The following is a 20305-nucleotide window of genomic DNA, read 5'->3' as shown; positions in this document are numbered from 1 at the left end:
GACACGCCTTCTGTAGTGGAAGCAGAGTCTGGGGATGAGGGGGATGACTTGACCATCACTGGGGGTGAGGTCACTGAGGTAGTTAAACAACTCCTTGGTGGCAGAGCCCCTGGGGTGGACGAGATTCGCCCTGAGTTCCTGAAGGCTCTGGATGTTGTAGGACTGTCTTGGTTGACACGCCTCTGCAACATCGCGTGGAGATCTGGGGCAGTGCCATTGGATTGGCAGACCGGGGTGGTGGTCCCCATCTTTAAGAAGGGAGACCGGAGGGTGTGCTCCAACTTTCGGGGTATCACACTACTCAGCCTCCCCGGTAAGGTCTATGCCAGGGTGCTGGAAAGGAGGGTGCGTCCGTTAGTCGAACCTCGGATTCAGGAGGAACAATGCGGTTTTCGTCCTGGTCGTGGAACGCTGGACCAGCTCTTTATCCTCTCAAGGATATTCGAGTGTGCGTGGGAGTTTGCCCAACCAGTCTACATGTGCTTTGTGGACTTGGAGAAGGCATTCGACCGTGTTCCTCGGGGTGTTCTTTGGGAGGTTCTGCGGGAGTATGGGGTGTCTGGCCCATTGTTGCGGGCCATTCAGTCCTTGTACAACCACAGTGAGAGCTTGGTCCGTATAGCCGGTAATAAGTCGGATTTGTTTCCTGTGGGTGTTGGACTCCGTCAGGGCTGCCCTTTGTCACCGATTCTGTTCATAATTTTTATGGACAGAATTTCTAGGCGTAGCCAGGTGGCGGAAGGCTTCTTCCTTGGTGGCCTCAGAGTCTCATCTCTGCTTTTTGCAGATGATGCGGTTCTGTTGGCTTCATCAGGGGGGGGCCTCCAGCTCGCAGTGGAACGGTTCGCAGCCGAGTGTGAAGCGGCTGGCATGAGAATCAGCACCTCTAAGTCTGAGGCCATGGTCCTCAGCCGGAAAAGGGTGGAGTGCCCTCTCCGGCTCAGGAACGAGTTCTTGCCTCAAGTGGAGGAGTTTAAGTATCTCGGGGTCTTGTTCACGAGTGATGGGAGAAGGGAACGGGAGATCGACAGGCGGATCGGGGCTGCTTCTACAGTGATGCGGACGCTACACCGGTCCGTCGTGGTGAAGAGGGAGCTTAGCGTAAAAGCGAAGCTCTCGATTTACCGGTCGATCTACGTTCCTACCCTCACCTATGGTCACGAGCTTTGGGTAGTGACCGAAAGAATAAGATCGCGAATACAAGCGGCAGAAATGAGTTTCCTTCGAAGGGTGGCTGGCCTTTCCCTTAGAGATAAGGTGAGGAGTGCGGCCATCCGGGAGGGGCTCAGAGTAGAGCCGCTGCTCCTCCACATCGAAAGGAGCCAGTTGAGGTGGCTCGGGCATCTGATTAGGATGCCTCCTGGCCGCCTCCTGGGTGAGGTGTTCCGGGCATGTCCCACCGGGAAGAGGCCCCGTGGTAGACCCAGGACACGCTGGAGAGATTATGTATCTCGGCTGGCCTGGGAACGCCTTGGGGTCCCTCCGGATGAGCTGGAGGAGGTGGCTGGGGAGAGGGAAGCCTGGGCTTCTCTGCTTAGGCTTCTGCCCCCGCGACCCGGCCCCGGATAAGCGGAAGAAAATGGATGGATGGATGGACATGAAGACTCAATAAACCCCCAACCAGCCTTCTGCTGTAATCTGGATGACAGCAACCGGAACAGCCATCATTGTGACAAGGGGATTAAAACAGATTATCTGTGATAGAAACAGAGGGGAAAGAGGACAGGCCAAAGAGCTGAAACAAAAAGGGAAATTAAATCCATGGGGAAAACGGGAGATTGGTGGAACAGATTAGACAAAATCCCACCTCACATTTTATCATTTCAATAAGGAGGAAGATTGTCACAGCCTTTGTGAGGTCATGTTTCATCTTGTTTGTTTCCCAAATACACAAAAAAAAAAACCTCAACGGGAAGAATTCATGATTAATAATTAATCAATAAAGAATTAATAACTACTGAAAGGTGGGGGACATTGCTAACGCAACCTTAAATTTTGAACTTGAGAAGAGCATGGACAGAACAGGCCAGAACAGGCCGAGGCACAAAAAATATAGAAACAAAAAGATGAAGAACGAGCATCAGTGTTTTTGCAAACACACAGATAACTCAGGTGCTTGTTCTGAAAGAGTTTGTTTTAGCCAGTTTTCCTTTCATGTAGTGATCAGACCACTGTACTGTGTATTCACAGCTTATATAACCAACATCGGCCTACATGGGCACAGTCTTAACAGCTTAACAATAAATCAACTTGGATGAAAACCCAGAAATTATGCAAAAAGAGTGCGTGCTTGTGTATGATTTTAGAACAGCTATGATCACCTCTCTTTTGATAGGAAGTAGATTTACAGACTATGCAGTTTGGAAAACCAACTCCAAGCTCCACACTGGTTTTTGGATTAAAGGGTGGAAAAAGGAGCATGCATGTTAACTGGATTACTGTGGATGAAAAACAAAAAGACTGGTTGAGTGAAGAAGAAACTCAGTGTGGCATTAGAAGAGGAAAAGCAGTCGCTGCCACACACCTTGATAAAGCTGTAGTATGTGTCCTTGTATAGCCGTTGGGATAACGGGCTCAGGAAGCTCCTGCAGGAACAGTCGGAGCAAACTGACCGCTGACGCCAGATCGGCCTCCTTCTCTAGCTCCACCTCTTCGCCGCTGTCATAGCGCTGACGCAACCAATCCACTCGCTCTGCATTGCCATTAACCAGGAAGAGCCCCTCCAAGTCCAGGTGACCTAAAGACACAGACAGCGGCAGTTATGAATATATGGATTATCGACTTTAACTACTTCAAAAAGATTTATATTAATATATACTTCTATTTTCAATAGCTGATAACCTTGGTTTGCTTATTCAGCTAATGTGCTTGTTTGTTTTTTTTACCTGACCTAAATCTTAAAAATAAGAATGAATTTAGATTTTTTTTAAATTATATAACAAAACAGACTTTCATATTCACATCATTGCTAAGATAACATCATAACAATCATACCCTGTCAACACACCACCTGCTTTTATGCTTTAGCCTAGAAGGCTTGGCTGTAGCTGAGGCGTGGCACTCTTTGCAATTAAAGGTTTGCCAAATGAAGGTGTTTTCTAGAAGTTATCAGGAGGGATTGCCAGGTATTACAGTCGTTTTGCAGCTATTCTAAGCATCCTGGTACAAGGACTCCATCGCATAATCATAAACTTTGGTTTGTGCCACATTTCTGTTTGCTTGTTTTGGATGAATTTGCATGTAAGTAAATGTTTTAATAGTTGCGTTTAAAAGTGGAGCGAAATAGAGACACTGGATCCGATCAAGGATGCCACTCATAAACTCATATCTGTCAGAGAGCCCTTTAACATAATCTGTTATTACAGAATCCATAACTGATGGTGCACTCGCACGCTTATTGTCACCTCATAAAGTGTAACAGCCAAGTTTATCATGGAGAATGATATTATATTGACAATGGTGTTTTCAAAGGGTGACGATTTCCACACAGGGCATGTTCTGCTGAATATGCAATAAAATATAACTTGCTCATGTGATATTTCCAAAATCAGGAGTTGAAAATGACCTGGACTTTGAAATAAATAACTGACCTATAAGGGAAGGATAAACTGACTGAGTGCTCTAATTTTGTTGACACAGAAAGATCCAGATCCTGCTACACAACTTATGTAACATCAACAAAGAATAGAGATGTGTGTTTGTGCGTGCGTATCTATACAAAGAAATTTGACTATGTGGATTCTTCCGTTATCTGTTAGAAAAAGCATGACCATGCTGTTATATCATTAACATGTGAGGCAACATTTTTTTTCTCCCGTTTACAAAACGTACATATCAGTTCATCTTGTACAATTTTATGCTGGTGTTATACACTGAAATGTCCCGTGAAGCTGCTGCAAACCAGGTTTTTTTTTTTGTTTGTTTTCTGGATGTGTAACTACTACTGGTTGTAGCTACCAGAACAAACACTTGTAGGATCTGCACCAATAAACAAAGAGTATTTGTGCTTATTTACCATAAATGTACTAAAACATATACAGCAATAAGATGCATGTCATTCCACAATCTTGCCTTTAAAAAAAAAACAGATAGCATTATTTTTAGCTAATTGTGCCTTGCCAACAAGGCTGTCCGAAGATTGACCACACCAGTCAGTCAGACTGAGAGGGGAAAGAAAGTCAAGAGAAAAGCACAACATGTTTTGATAAGGCTCAACCCGGAATATTTGATAAAGGAATAAAGAACAGAGCTCAAAGTAAGTTCACTGCCTGCGTACAAAGGTGATGGTGGCAAGTTTGTCACAAGTTTGTTGGCATCACAAATGCGTAACACATTTGTGATGAAACACTCTGATGTCTTTAGTGAGGCTAAACTGATTTTTTTCTGATTACCGCCAAGTAGTGTTGCTTGCTATTACCGTATTTTTCGGACTATACGTCGCTCCGGAGTATAGGTCGCACCAGCCAAAAAATGCATAATAAAGAAGAAAAAAACATATATAGGTCGCACTGGACTATAAGTCGCACTTTTTTGGGGGGGGGGGGGGGGGGGGGGTGATAGAATCCGAGACCCAGAGCAGAAATTCCATCTTGAACGGCAATTTAAAATAATAATGGATTAAAGAACAGGACGAACATGGTTACGCCTACATTATGCTAACGTAACACATTCAGCTACATGACGCACAACGAACACGTGTTCGGTATGTTAACGTAACATTAAGTTATTCAGATAACCATAGCATAAAGAACATACTAACAAGTTAACCAAACCATCAATCCATTGAATTCTTCATCCTCGGTGTCACTTCTAAACAATTCCGTACACTCCGTAGACGAAGCGCCGCTTCCTCTTCTGTGTCGCGTTAGTCAGACTCGTCGTCAGCTGCAGTTCCAATTATTCCAGCCTGTCTGAATCCCAACAGGATGGTTTGGTTGTCACTGAAGCCCATGTTTTCTTGATCCATCCAATGACTTCCAGGAAAGTTGGGTGGCGCATTCTCCCAGTTGCCGTTAAGCTGTGCTCTCCATCCATCATCCACTGCGCCCACAGGTTACGCAAGACTGCCTTAAAGCTCCGGTTCACGGAGATGTCAAGTGGCTGGAGTATTTTGGTTCATGTGTTATAAATGTCACATATACGTCGCTCCAGAGTATAGGTCGCACCCCCAGCCAAACTATGAAAAAAAGTGCGACTTATACTCTGGAAAATACGGTAATCGGGTCCTAATAGTAAAGTAAATATTAGTGTGATGCTTTAATGACAATAGGAAACTTTAAAAAGATATTTAAGTGGTTAATGGTGTGATGTGTGGTTTACATGTGATTATGGCCTCTGTTCACTCCCAGTTTCTTAACTGTTAATGGGCAACATTACAAACTAAATCCAAATGATGACAGGAGTCCTGCGGGACCTGCTCCTTTTTATAGCCCCACAAAGTCGTCTACAGCAGAGCAGCAGTTACACTGAAACAAAATAAAACAGTCTCTCTGACTTTGCTCAGCCTATACAACACTCACTCCCTAGACATGCCTCTAATGTCTTCTGCTTTTGGCCACTGTCTTCTACCAAAATGACACTTCACGTCATCCTCCTGTTTCAAGTACAACCTCGAGCATCACAGACAGATTAAGGCCTTTTCACTGTCTAAGTAACTTCCTGACAGCCAGTGCTGCTCTAATTATTGCTCCAGCAGACCCTGGAGACTTATTACGTAACCCCCCCCCCAGTTACACAAATCACCAACCTGCTTCACCCCTCACTTGAAATCATTTGAGGTGGTACTTCATTTCAGTAGCACTTAAAAGACAAGTCCAGTGACTTGACAGGATTTGCAAAAAGCTTATTTATGCAACACTTATTTTCTTTAATGTGAAAATGTGTCTCTATTGAGACAAAGTACATCAACTGATCTTTACATGCTATCCAACATCAAACAAAATAATTTTGCACAGAGTAAGGATAATGACTTTAAAGGAAACAAGTTTCTAGTTCATTTGTAATAACTCGAGGGTCAAACGACATCATATCTTTAGTATAAATAAGACTGTCTGGTTAGGCGCCTGGCTGAGGTTTTAAAGAACTATAAAATAAGTACAGACACTGTTATTTAATCAGCACCATTACCATAAAAATTCCGATAAATGCTTGCTATGGTTAGTTTGAAGAACTTAGATCTGGCTACTTCTCATCTTTCATACTGAGATGTCTCAACTGCCAACCTCCTTTTTGTAAGAACCTAACAGAAGACTGAAGTTACTGCTCTGTGAAGCTTACTGAGAAATGTTCCAGGGGGCTGTAGGAAAGATCCAGGGTCAGCGGTTACTCTCTTCAGTTTTCACAAGTGAAGCTGAAGTCGACAGAAGTGTTATGTAACACAGAAGGAAGCCAGCCATGGAGCTGTCTGCCAGTGCTTTCAGAATTTATCTTATCAGAAACTGGATCCCACTAACAGCATATCTTAGTTTTATCGTGATGAGAGATAGGGTACTGTGGCTGAACAGCAGGAGGGCCGAAACATCATAGATAAAACTGAACATGCAACATTTTGTACTGAGAAATTGTTGAAATTTTTGGCTCTGCATCTGTGGTTAAATAAGCTAAATTACATAAAGGAGAAAACCGTGGAGTCAAACTGTAGCTTGAACAGAATAATAGGAATTTGACATTATCATTATTTCAAGTTTAAGTCAACTATCATTACAGGTTATTATATAAAATTATGTAATGGCTGCACCCTGCCAGAAACTGAATTTTTCCATGTAAATACGATCCATATCTTTAACTAAAGGAGATGCAGCAGATCCTGACCAAAAGCAAATAAGGTGAAAGATCTGTTTTAGTCACACGCAAGAGAGATAGCAACAGCACTAAGGCAACATTTAAAATTTAATCACAAAAGATTCAGAGAGGAGATCTGGCCCTATGTGAACCGCTCTGCTTCTTTTTTTATACACTGGAGGTATTTAACTAGCGTTAGTTGAATTCAGAGCGTAACTCCTCTGGCTGTTTTCATGTTGAAAAAGGAACTGAATTTTAAAAAATGCCTAGTTAAAGCATCGCTGTGAACGCTTTCCTTTGCTACTCTCCTTCACTTTTGAGTTGTTAGAATTAAGAATTCACAAATGTGTTCAAGTGTGAATAAAAAGAGAGAAAACTTAATGAACACTTGTAAATATTTTGTCCTGTGCCTTATTAGTTGCCTGTGCATTAGCGTGTGCTAATCACTCACCGTGCTCCTCAATGTAGTCGACAATATCTTTAACTAGTGCAGGAACCTCATGGCCGCTGATTGTGTGTGTGTGTGTCACATCCTCCAGAGGAACACCAAAAACCCGTGTGGTGCTGGCTGAGCTCCCGCCCTCGTTGCCTGGCAACGGAGACACGCTCTTCCTCATGGCCTCCTGCTCCTCCTCCTTACCACAACCCCGCCAAGACCTCACGTCTTCCAAAAGAAGAAAGGAGGGAGATTAAACATAATGTGAGAATGTGAGAGTTACAAAATAACAGCTATAGTGAAGAATGAAGCCTGGCTTACAAAAACCATCATCATACTTGATCATGGATGGAGATACCAAGAATAATTATTTAGAGGCACCAGTAAACACTCTCACTCATACATACAAGAGTGACTGGTTTTACTAACTGTTAAATGCCTGTGAGTGGGAGGGGACAGTGACAATGGGCTGCAGCTACAGGTTACTGACCTGCAAAGGTATTTTGTAAAAGAGGGGCAGGTGGGGGGGTAGGACTTCTACTATTCCAAAGATTGCAGATTTAGTCTACCAGCAAATAAAGAAATGTTCACATTTGAGAAGCTTTTACCTGCAAACAGCCTAAAACATGCAGTCAATAATCAGATACTGACTGTCTGGTTTCAGTTTACAATATTGCATCAGCCTTTCCATCCTGTAAGAAATGTTTTAAATGACAAATATGACAGGTCAAAATGGCAGAAATAGATTCCCTTCCTGCCATCGCCTACTATGTCTTCTGTGGTCCTCACTTCTTGGTTTCTTTGCAGAGGTGATGACACCCAGAGCGGAAATCAATGCAAAATAAGCAAATGAAAAGTCTGATATTGACGCTGGTTGTTTGGTGAGTAATCTGAACGCAAACATTGACAGATGGTATCCAGTCCAGCCATCACTGGGGGAGGAACATCGGTTTATCAGAAATGTAATCTCAATTTGTTCCATTGAAATTAATCTTACAGTATTATATAGCAAATGACAGTGGTCTTTAAAATGTAACCAAGTATCACCATTATTTATAATAACTATATACAGTATAAATACAAATTTTAAACAGTTTTCAGTTAAAACATTTTGATTTTCAGAAGAAAACAGAAAACTATCAGCACTGGAATAAAAAATAATGCCACAAAATACAAAAAAATGCACTGAACATATGTACACAGAGCTGTGTATATTCAGTTCTCTTCTCTTTTACTCTCTTGACAACCAGTTTCTTTTGCAATATCAGAAACTACTGTGCACTACGCACGAGCTGTTTAGAAACATTATGGTGAATTTGCTTTGGGAAACTAGTTGGATTACTTCAATTCTGTGCATCTTATTTATGATCACTGTTTAGGAATCACAGATGTGGCTCACTGAGTGTTTTGCGTGTGCATACTCACCGTGTAGCAGTGAAAGTGTGTTCTAGCCTCTCCTCCCCTGACCAGTGAACCACTGAACCATCTATGGCTGCTTCAGGTTGTGGCAGAAGATGAGCCGGTAGTTCCTCATTGACAGACCGCTAATCCCTCGAACAGGATTCCCTTCTAGCTGCACTGGGAAAAGACACAAAGGAAAGGAAAAAAAAGGTTGGAGGGGAAAAAGAAAAGGAGATAAAGGCAGAAGAAAAATACAGGATGAGGGTGGAGAGAGAGGTGAGGAGAGGGGAAAAAGATGGAACATTTTAATTAACCAATCACTGGTGCGTTAAAAAACATGATTATTTACTTTCTATACTAACAATGGGTTTTATGTGGTCTACAGTTTTCTATTTCCAGTTTCCATTCTCAACCTATTTACACGCGCTGGGCCCAAAACCAAAATTGGAATCACACCAATAAAAACCCACAAGAGCAGTTTCAGTCACACAGTAACGTTTCCTTTTCTTCTTCTTTAGTATTTCTGCTGTTAAAGTGAATTCACCCTGTTTGGATTTCTGTGATTCCCCTCCAGTTTTTGTTTTGTTTTTTTAAATCTTCCATGCCCATTTTCTCTTCTTTCTTTGTTAACATCCTTTCTTTTCAGTGCCCCCCCCCCCGCCCCCCATTTCTGTTTTTCTCTTTTACTTGCTTTCTAATGAATGTCCACAGTTTGATATCAGGTTGTTCAAAAGTCAGCTGGAGAGCTGAATACAATAATTATACCAACAAAGCTGTGCCAGAGTCTTACAGACCCGTGTGCACAAAGTGTCTGTGTATATTAGGTGTGTTCCTATTCATTTCTTTCCCTTCAGACTGCGCATACATGCCTCAGCACCGCTATTGTGTGAATGTAGGCTATTATTTGCCCAGACAGGACACGGGTGCACGTTAGACTACGTGCAAAATGAGATGCAGCTGTTGAGTGTATGCGTCTCAAAGTGCATTAAGAGAAACTTTTTACTTTTACTTAACAAGTCTGTGTGGAAATTTGGCCACAAATTTTACTTCATATTGAAAGAGCAAAGGAAATGTGAGCTTGAGAGCAAGAAAATTATTTTGTTTTTCCAAAGAAGTATTTCAGTCTCTTAAAATGCCCTTCAATCCCAACACTTCCTAATGCATTTCAACTTTAAATTTGTATTTTCATTTATCTGGCTAAAACTTTTAAGTGCTTGATAATGATCAGCAATAGCACATAATTTTTGTTTTTATTAAAAAGAGCCTTCTTATTCATGGGGTGGCTGTAGCTCAGAAGATAGAGCAGGTCACCTACTGATCGGTTCGATTCCTGGCTACTCCAGGCTGCATGCCAATGTATCCTTGGGCAAGATACTTAACCCCAAGTTGCTCTCCGATGCAGCCGTTGGAGTGTGAATGTGTGTGAACGTTAGATAATTAAAGCACTTAGCTTAGTTAATCATGGAAGTGCTTGTATAAATGGGTGTGCATGGGGAAATGTAAACATGTTGTAGAAGCGCTTTGAGTGCTCAGACTGAGTAGAAAAAGAGCTATATAAGAACGAGTCCATTTACCATTTATTCATATCATCTGAACTTCATCTTGTACTTTTAAGGTGGCTTTGAAAAAAATTTAAGGCAAAATTTGAAATAAAGTGTACCTGCCTTTGGTTAAAAGGCAGGTACACCTATTTAGGCTTCAGGCTCACACAACAGTGTTTAAAAACACCTTTCTATGTTACTCCTTTCTTCCTTCTTTCCCTTTATTCCCTTTTTTTTGCTGTGTGTTACGCAATCCACCTGACCTACTTAGTTTCAACACTCCTAAATCAAGAGAAGCACAGCAGTAAAGATGAGCAGGAACAGAAATTGGCACGACAGGAAAATACAGACTTAGTTAAGACAAATCCACACCGAGTTCCCTGCTGTTTTTTGTGTCTCGCTCACCAAAGCCAGCTTTAGTAGTCTCAACAAATAAAGATTTACCAACTTGTGAAACATCTACGAAGTGTCTGTTTGCAAAAAGAGTAAGATCACCAAATCATAGCAGTACCCTCCTAAACAGTCATCAGGATCATGTAAGTAACATCATCAAATGTAGCCAATAACAAACCTTTTTAAAGAGCTTTGGCAACAACCACAGGGAAATAAAACCCTGTGCTACATTATAAAGCTGTAAACTCTGAAAATTATAGTCTCAAACAAGGAAAACAGTGACTAAGCTCTTATAATAAAATGAGCTCTTTAACATTTTTAGTTAATATAAAACCGAATTTGTTGTTATGACCATGAAATTACCCAGAATGTTATTTTTTGGGGTTTTGTGGGACAAAACTGAAACAGACTTATAATTCTCAGGCAAAGCCACATGTTATCAAATGGAATATTTTAGGACTCTTATGTTTGCTCACAGTTATTAACAATAAAGAGATTCTTCAGCCTCTAATTTCTCTAAAATCAACTGACCTGGCACTGCTAAGGTGTAAGCCTCTTTAAAAGCCAGGGAAAAAAAAATCCTGCAGTTGCAGCTAAAACTCTTGTGCTGGGTCCGAGCCCACGGGCCTCACTGCTTTGATCTCAGAAAACCAACTCATTACACAACCCTAACTACTGCATGCTGTTAAATATTGTTGTATCATTATTAATTCACCAGCCTGAGTGCTTTAATAGTAGAGCATTAACAGGCAGGTTCAAAACGCTTGAGCATTATCAGACAGAGGAACAGACAGATAAGGACAATGACACTCAAGAGATTAGACAACTCAGTCAACTAAACCCGGACTGTGTCTGCTAAGAACATTTACTCTGAAAGGTCTCTGCAGTGAGGCTTTGGTCAGCAACAGAACTGCTCTGTGTGTTTCTGCCTGTTTGTCTTAAGCCCATATATCACATTTTACAACCTACTTCTCAACAACGAGGGGCATTGTTGGAAGGTTAAGTGCCCAAGGAGAGAAAAATAACCTTGAATAAGAACCAGGAGGGAAGGTGTCCAGAGGCACAAACATATACACAGAAAAGTGCACAAGCAGAGACAGAGCTCAACAATAAGATAGTAAAAAGGCATGAGCTCCCACATTTCAATTAGGAGGCTCCATTCTTCATTAAACCTGATGGTGCCATGAGAAAAAGAGTGGGAACCTGAATGCATATCAACTGGGAAATGATATATTCCTATTGTTTACCTTGCAACAGCTGCGACAGAGGAAGAAATGACTGGAATTATTTTTTTTCACATTTGCTTATTAGATGCCAAACCATCATACTGTTTTGGCATCTAATAAACATCCAGAAGTATGGCTCTAATAACCTTCTGGCATTTTCCAATTGCACTACATCATCTCACCTGAATAAACACTTGTTTAAAGTGCTAAAGACAGCACAATCTAGATAAGCTAAATGAAGTGTTTCACCATCTGGCACTCAAACACTGCTAATGAAAAACTCAGTTGTTTAACTGTGAGAAAGTCAGGTTCTTCAGTTTAAGGGGCAGAGGGGACAGAGTGAATCACCGCTTATATAACTGAACTTTAAAAATAAAATGAATGAAAGCAATGTGCAGAAACTTATGAGCGGGGCTCTTAGTCTTGAGTTAAGGTGACAGGTTGTTTATCCAGGTAACTATATTCACAACTAATCAAGTCACTGAGTCAGTTCAACTACATCTATGCAGAGAATCACGATCAGATTGAGGATCTTTTGGCTAGCTTGCCCTTTATCACATTTCAGTTTGGCAGCACCTGCCTGCACCCAGATATGAAAGCTGAACAGAAAGATCACAGGTGTCGCAATATGCACATACATAATATTAATGAACGATAAGATAACCACACACTCCACTGTCGTGGCTCAAGTGATAACAGCAGCAAAAAAGAAAGATAAAAACTATAAAAACAAAAACCTCAATTAGTCTGAACCTCTGATGTGCAAAATAGTCTCTGTTCCATCAAAACAGAGTCCAAGACCACCATGAAGATAAAATATTTACAAGGCATTATAAATAAATCAGCAGATTTCCCAAAAACTTGCACCATGGTGTGAAAACTAATGAAGAGAGATCAAGGTGGTTCAAGTCTGCAGTCTGTCATCAGCTGCCAAACTATCACGGTCAAACTAAATCCAGAAAGAAGTACAAAGTGACACAAGGAAGGTCACAGGAAGTAGTTGGGTTAAGAATTCTCTTCAAATCTAAAAACCCTTCCTCTGTTTCAGCATTTCAATGTTTCAGTTTTTCATTCTCAGCGATTTGCTGCCTTAAATTTGTGAGCTCAAAAAAATTTGCACAGAATGGCTTCCTGGATTCAAACTGGTGTCGCTCTCTAAAAGGAATATATATAGACTTAAAAAGCCAAAAATCTAAAGAAATAAAAAGCCTTCATTCTCAGGGAACAGATATATTTAACCTAAAGTACTCCATTCTTCATTAAACCTGACAGTGCCATGAGAAAATGAGCATTTTAATTCTTGTTTAAAACGGAGTGCCTGGGAGTTTTTATTTTTAGCACAACACTGATCTTAAACCAAAAAGTAAAAGGGAAAAAGGCCTTTAGTGTGCCCTGGTGGCCCACCTGGTAAAGTAAATGCATCTTTTACTAAGGCTCAGTAAACCTTACTGCAGTGGCCCAGGTTCAACTCCAGCCTTTCCCTCTGTGTCTTTTCAGCTTTACCTTTATAAATTTGTGCATTTGTGTCTATTACAGTAAATAAAACACATAACTGTGTTATTTCACTTAACTGAAATAAAAGGTCTTTGTGAATTTGATTAAATTTGTCAGCGTGTATTAAGAATTTCTTGAACTTTGGCCCTAACACATAATTCCATCTATAATACTGAAACTCATACCAAAACTAAAGAAACTAAACTGAACTGAAACATTTTGAAACAATAAAAAACCCAGTCTGGAATCTAGTGACACATAAGCGCATTGATAAGGTAAATAAATGCATATGAAACCATATGGAAAATACAATAAAAAAAATAAATCAAAATCACTCTGGTTGAGTCTCTTTCCTAAAAGTCACAAACACAAACCAAATGAACTTCATCAGCTTTTATGGCCTAAATTGCCATAAAACCATTATTATCGCCTTATATTTCTGCACGTCTCTAGCTGCCCCATGACCCCGAGTTGCATAAGAGGAAGAAAATGGATGGATGGATTTCTGCACATATCTCCTGTGTTAGCTCTGTTGGGTGTCACATCATTTTTAACACGTGTCCCATGGTTCTTACATAAGACAACTTTTTAAAACTATAGTGTGAGAATAACCCCCACCCCCAAAAGATAAAACACATGCATCAGTCACTTAATGTGATGGAGAGCCTCAATCAGTTTGTCACAAAAGGAATGAAGACATCATGTCACTTTAGCACTCATTGCACGTCTCAGGCATAGGCATTTGTCATTCGGGGTGTGTATTCTTAAATACCAAAAATTCTCTGATTTACAGTACGAGTTGCTGAGCACAAAGTGATGGCTTTTAAATTTACTCATAGATACCACTTACAACATACCACCTCACAGACATGCTGTTAATTTTCTACTACCGTCAGTCCAGTTAGCCATTCATAATGTTTAACCACTTTGCAATAACCTGCATAACAGGAAGCACATCAAAAACCTGCTCAGTAGAGCTGGTGTTTATGTAGATCCCAGCAGCCGAGATGTTTTTACATTATACACAGCTGTATCAGCCTACTACATCCAAAACATTGATAGATAAGGGTTAAAAAAATAAACCGTGTGCAAATGAAAGCCCATAAAAGAGCGTACTAACACAAATATAAAAAATGCTATATCTAGTAAAAACCCATAAATACATATACACACAAACACACACACCTAGCAGGCCTGAACATAAGGTGGTGTGAAAGCTGACCTAAAACCTGCTTGTGCACATTTTAAACTGTCTTCATTTATCTTGTAGCACTAAACCGTCCTAACTTCACACCCTGTCCCATCACAAGGAAATGGGGTGTAATGACTTTGATGTCTGTCTTCTTATACAGCCGCGTTCTTCAGTGGCATGTCACTTGCAGATAATCTTTACTAGTCACCTGAGCCACTTCTAAAGCCTATATTACTGTCCTTTGTATTAAAAAGCCTAAAGGTTAAGCAGAACCTGAGTTATTACAAGGAGATTCTTCAGTGCAACTGTATGAAGCAACTGACTTGAAGGATTAAATATAGCAATCTGATGAAAATGTAGAGAAATACATATTTGTACTAAGACTCAGGCAGATATAACAGCTCTGTCTAGCGTAATCTGTAATATTTAAAGATGAACAGTAACATTTAGCATTTAGTCATTTATTAATGTTAACATTTTTAATTTTAGAATAATTTTATTTTACAAATTTGAAATTATAGCTCTATTTCTTGCAGGCAGACAGTAGAAGGAAGGTCAAGTCAGGCTAAGAGTCTAAGATGCAGACAGATGGGGGAATAAAGCAGAAGAGTTATGGAGAATGAAAGAGGATCATAAAGAGAGAACGGCAAAAGAAGAAGATGAGGAAAAGCAACAGGGAGAAATCAAGCAGTGTATTCCACATAAAGACTTCGTATCATTTTTACCATTTGTCATTTTAGATTTTTCATATGCCAAAGGAGGAAGACTAGCAATTACCTTACTCAAACTGAATCCAGTTTGTGCGGAGAAACACTAATGAAGTCACAGAGAAAAGGGGAACTGAGGTAAGGAGAAGAAGATAAGAGGGAGAAAAAAAAAAAAGGCAGTAAAGCTGGTGTTTGCCCTTGAATCAGCAGCAGCAGCAGCAGCTCACTGCCCTAGCCTAGTTTAGCCAGTCCTCCTGTGATAAATTAATAAGCACATGTCTTTGGGGGACATCTTTTCAGGCCTTGTTATCTCTTCCCCTGAAGAATCAGCCACAATCTTTCAGTTACTTGTTTTAAAGATGCAGGGAGCCTCTAACAAAAATAACTGTTTCAAGACTTATTTTTATACTATTTCATATGAAATAAAAAACAAAATATAAGTTAAAATACAAGAACTAATGTGCCTTTCAAGGGAAACAGTAAAATAACAACCTTTATTTGCTTCCCAAACACGCTCTGACATTGAAAAAAAAGCTCTAACGCCTACAGTGGAAACACAAGTGCGGCTCTGTGTTACCAATGTGGGAGTGGAAGGAAAGCAGCATTTTGTTTGGGACATTTGCATAAAGTTTGATTGGTTGCCATCTGGATAAACAGACAGGGTTTTTTCCACTTTGATTTTTTTTTTTCCACTTTACAAACAACCACACCTAAATTTTTCTTAAACTAATGAAAAGGTTTTGATCATAACAATCTTTTATTTAAAAAGAAGATTAAAAAAGAGCTTATAAAAAGTTAATTTAGAAGTAGACTGTACAATACTTTTATTTAAAAAAAAATGGCTTAACAAAGTATGAAACGCTATTGAGCAGAATGAGGTGTAAGGCGCAGCAAAGCCAACATGTAACGCGGGCACAGGGTCTTAGGAGGGTATGTGATTACTTTAGCAGCCAGCAATGTTACATATAAAGGGACTTTTGATTGTGTATTATCAACTGTTAGTGCAGCTGTTATCATGAGGATCCCACTAGAGTAACTGCATTGTTACAGACATGTTGTTCACATGACTTACATCATAAATGTTTAATTATTTTCCTCAGCACTTCATAGATGAAAACTGTACTTTAAACCCCCCCCCCAAGAGGGCACACTAATATATCCTTAGAAGATTAAGTAACAAACGAGTGTTATTCGATCAAATGATCACATCTCCAGCCACAAAGTCATGTGGAGTTGGCACATCTAAAATAATTACCCTCCAAATTAAGCTAAAAATTACGAGCAAGAACTCCAGAATTACTGTCTGCGAGAATTACTCCAACTATGGTGTTAAACTCCATCCATTTCAAACTAGCACTGTGATGTAAACATGGTTGTCATTTTTAACATTCAGGTGTGGGTCACACTAAATGCAGCATGTGCATAAAGTTTCTAAGTACATGTCATTTGTTATCTATTATGTTGATACTGATATCTATTTTGACAAAGTGTACCAAAGGTTTCCCAAGAGTGTAGCTGTACTGCATGTCTGTTGCCCTGACAGGCATAAAGGTGGTAAAGGCATGGTTGTGCACTATTGCAGAACTGAGAGCAGAGACCCCAGTTTGAGTCATAAACATCACAGATGTTCACACATCATTTGTATCATTTTTAAATACATTATTAATTACAATTATGTTTCTTGGTTAAGTTTAGGCATTAACAACAACTAGGTTAGATTTAGAAAAAAAAAGATCATGGTTTGGGTTAAAATGCAACGGCTGCCATGACTTTTAAAGATGTCTTTTTTCTTGTTTGCCATGGTGACACCTCACCAAATACGTCTGATGTGAAATATACTTCCTACTGAAATATATTACTTATAAATTTGTAAGTAATGGTTTGCTTCCCGAGCTTTCATGTACCTCAGCACATACAGATACAGTATACACATCCATGTATCTAGACCTTGCATCCTCAGTAATAACTAAATAGGGTAATTACTTAAAGTGTTTTCATTTGTTAATTAAAATGTAGTGATGTAATTCAAATTGCAGAGGTACATTACATTTAATAAAATAATGAAAAAAAAGCTTCATTTCCCCCTGTAGTTATAAAATGTGAAATAAGCATAGTGTGTTACACACTTCACGTATTTCAGGGCACCATGAAAGCATCATAGATGAGGTGTTAGCCCGACCTTAGCAGAGCCTGCAAGAGTTACCAGACCCAGCCTCCTTTGAGGCAATGACGTTGAGCTTTATTGATTTAGCATCGATCTGTATCACCTCTTTCTCTCACTCTGTCTCATATTGATGGAAATTTCCAAACCTCTGCACTCAAAATACCAGCCAGTATTCTGCTGGTATTTTAGTATACTGTTGCCTTTAAATACTATATATGCCTATCATCTCTATGAAAGCAATGACGGTGCAATGAGAATGTGAGACTGACTCACTGAGGAATCCCAAGCCTGTCGTCCATTATCACAGAATAAACAGTCTTTGCATTACTATACAAGGACTGAATGAGGCTCAATTAGCGCAGATCTAATAGCTTACACAGGATAGTACAAGTCTTGTCATTCCCATCTGTGTGTGAGTGCCTGTGGGTAAACAATGGATAAAAACACCAGCTGTGAGCACAAGCTCACAAATGAACAGACAGAACAGCGACTAAGCAAAACCTGATCAGAGTTTAAACTGCAGTGTCACAGAGAATAGAGGAAGTGGCACCTTATTATAGCTTTTGCTGCTTCCTTTCACTTCCTTTAACTGTCTCTTTTAATATTTTAAAGTATTTTTGAGTGAAGAAATCAACATGATAGTAAGCATTTAGGCTAATTAAGAGGCCATTAAGTTTAGGAATTTTGTGTTCTCACCAAAAAGACAAATGAGCTTATGTCAGTAAGAATTGGCTGCTAAACTGTTGCTCTGTAGCCAGGAGTCAGTGCTTGTTCTCCACATGCATCAAACACACAGTCAATTTTCTGTTTAAGATGCCTTTGCTAAATTTCCTTTGCTTTCTTTTACTATGGTAAGTAAAGGAGTAAAATATGTGATTAATGTCCGAGTAGGTTAATGTATCTCTAGTGTTATACAAGAAACTGAAATAACAATTTTTGCCAAAAAAAAAAAAAAAAATGCCATTGGGAATGCACCATTTTACATTCTTTACTCAACTTCTTCCAGAGTAGTGATCTCATTGTTTTTAATGTAGAGACCTATGTAGGAAAACTGAACAGCACAACAGAATCTATAAATACTGTGCACTTCAAGTGTGATGTAAACAGATTAGGGGTGGGAAACAATTCATATTATTGTCTGTGGAGTTTAAGGGAACCGTTTTATGATATTATAATCATGTAATTATTGTTGTTCAACCTAATTATTCAGTACTTAAAAACTAATATAAATAATTATTAAAAAATGTTCCCATTCATATCTAGTCTTATGTAATGTATGCCATCTGAATACAGCTTTAAAACAATAGTTTGACCTTCTATGCATTTTCTAAATGTTTATAAATATTGATTTTATTTTTATTCATTTATAATAAATTCAGCCATATTACCCAGTCCTACGAAGTGTAATGGACAGTATCCATCCTATTCACGTGCACTGTAGCATAAACCCCTAATATGCCGAGATTAAAATCTCTACACAAAAGCCAGTTGTGAACAACTCAGCTGGAACAGCTGTTCCGAGATCTAGGTAAGAAATGCCTTGACCGTAAATGGCTCCAGAGCAGTGTTGGCAGGTTTTAATCACTGGGTTTTCTGCCAGCAAACTTACTTTACCCTTAATCCAAGCCAAGCAGCACTACTGCCAAATTCAAGTCAGGAAAACTCACTTCTGAGGCCAAGGTCGAATTAATGTATTAGCTATTTGCAAAGCCGTGGCTTACCTATCACTAGGTGAGCATGAGTCAATAGGTTTTAAAGCAGACGGTAATATCTGATTGACTGGTGGCCTTACTGACTAGAATTTGGCTAAAATAAGGCTGAATCAAAGTTTTGTTTTGCGAGCGTATCAGTCACTTGCATAAATTATACAGTAACAAAAGTAAACCATTATTTTTTCTATTAACAAAAAAATTATTGGTTAGGCAACTAAAACTAAAACAATCTACAATTTCTGGTAGCTTGTAACTTTATATGGTGGTGGTGGTATTCGTGTTTTTTTGGGGGTGGCGGGTGGGGGTGGATTATTGACAGTGGAGCAGCAAATCAAGCAAACCAAAACCAAGAGTAGATCTAAAAACTAACATGTGAAGAGATATTAGCAATTGGGGCTTTCCCACACAGGAAGAAAACCAGACTTTATGGTCATTTTCACACCAGTTATCCGACCTTATCATCGCACAATCTCTGTAACTGTCCAACACACTCAGCAGATGCTATACAGTTAGAACACTGCCCTTAAACCTACTGAGACCGTGGTGTCACCCCCAGATTACTTAACCTCAACCAGCTGCTCAGTACAGGATTTCTCCATCTGCCTAATTGAATACTCAATCTGTGGCCCTCTGCTTCTCAAATGAAACGCTTGAATAATTACTGGTGACAAACTATACCAAAAATGTCAAAACCGAAGAGAAGTATGCTGTTTCTCTACTAATAGATTAAATGGAAATAATTATTTTAAACTAGTAAATCTAATTACTGGTGTGGCATTTTCACTATAACTATATGTACATTTAATGCTAGTAAATACAAACTGCCACAAGATTATGACCACTCCTGCTTAACTATTGGCCCATTGCTGCTACCAAAACAGCTCTGACCCTCAAAGGCCTGGAAGCTACCGGGCCTTTTAAGGTATTTGGCACTCAGACATGAGCAAAATGATCCTTCAAGTAGTTCAAGCTGTAATGAGGATCTGCCATGCATCTTGTTCTACCTGCCCCAACTCCATGTCTCTGTTTCATAGTTTGTTCCTTCGTGGCACTTATCACCGCTGTTCTAATGTTGACCTGACCCAGTTGTCACTCAGATCTTTACACCCATCTGCTTCTGCAGCATTCTCCATAAATCTGTTTATATGAGCAGACCTAGATGAATCTGATTACATTTATGGCCAATCCTGAGAATTAAACACAATTTGAAAAATGTCATTGCATTTTGAACAGTTGGATTTTTTTTAACAGTGACTTTC

At 39.7% G+C, this 20305-nt stretch overlaps 1 protein-coding gene across 6 annotated transcripts in view; it reads right to left on the bottom strand.

The window, feature by feature from the left end:
- The window catches only part of fam13b (family with sequence similarity 13 member B), a 69063-nt gene that overhangs the window by 42095 nt on the left and 6663 nt on the right, over positions 1 to 20305 (bottom strand). For 5 of the 6 annotated variants that reach the window (XM_030739338.1, XM_030739343.1, XM_030739341.1 and 2 more), the window contains exons 2-4: positions 8642 to 8794; positions 7232 to 7444; positions 2525 to 2737 (exon numbers count right to left, since the gene is read on the bottom strand). In XM_030739338.1, coding sequence (XP_030595198.1) covers positions 2525 to 2737; positions 7232 to 7397 — 379 coding nt within the window. In that variant the 5' untranslated portion in view covers positions 7398 to 7444; positions 8642 to 8794. The remainder of the gene's footprint in view (positions 1 to 2524; positions 2738 to 7231; positions 7445 to 8641; positions 8795 to 20305) is intronic. The other variant, XM_030739340.1, reaches the window with a different exon arrangement.

Source organism: Archocentrus centrarchus, chromosome 10, assembly GCF_007364275.1.
Source record: "Archocentrus centrarchus isolate MPI-CPG fArcCen1 chromosome 10, fArcCen1, whole genome shotgun sequence".
In the NCBI taxonomy this organism is placed as follows: domain Eukaryota; kingdom Metazoa; phylum Chordata; class Actinopteri; order Cichliformes; family Cichlidae; genus Archocentrus; species Archocentrus centrarchus.
The sequence above is the reverse complement of the archived record's forward strand: the minus strand, read 5'-3'. Positions and strand labels throughout refer to the sequence as shown.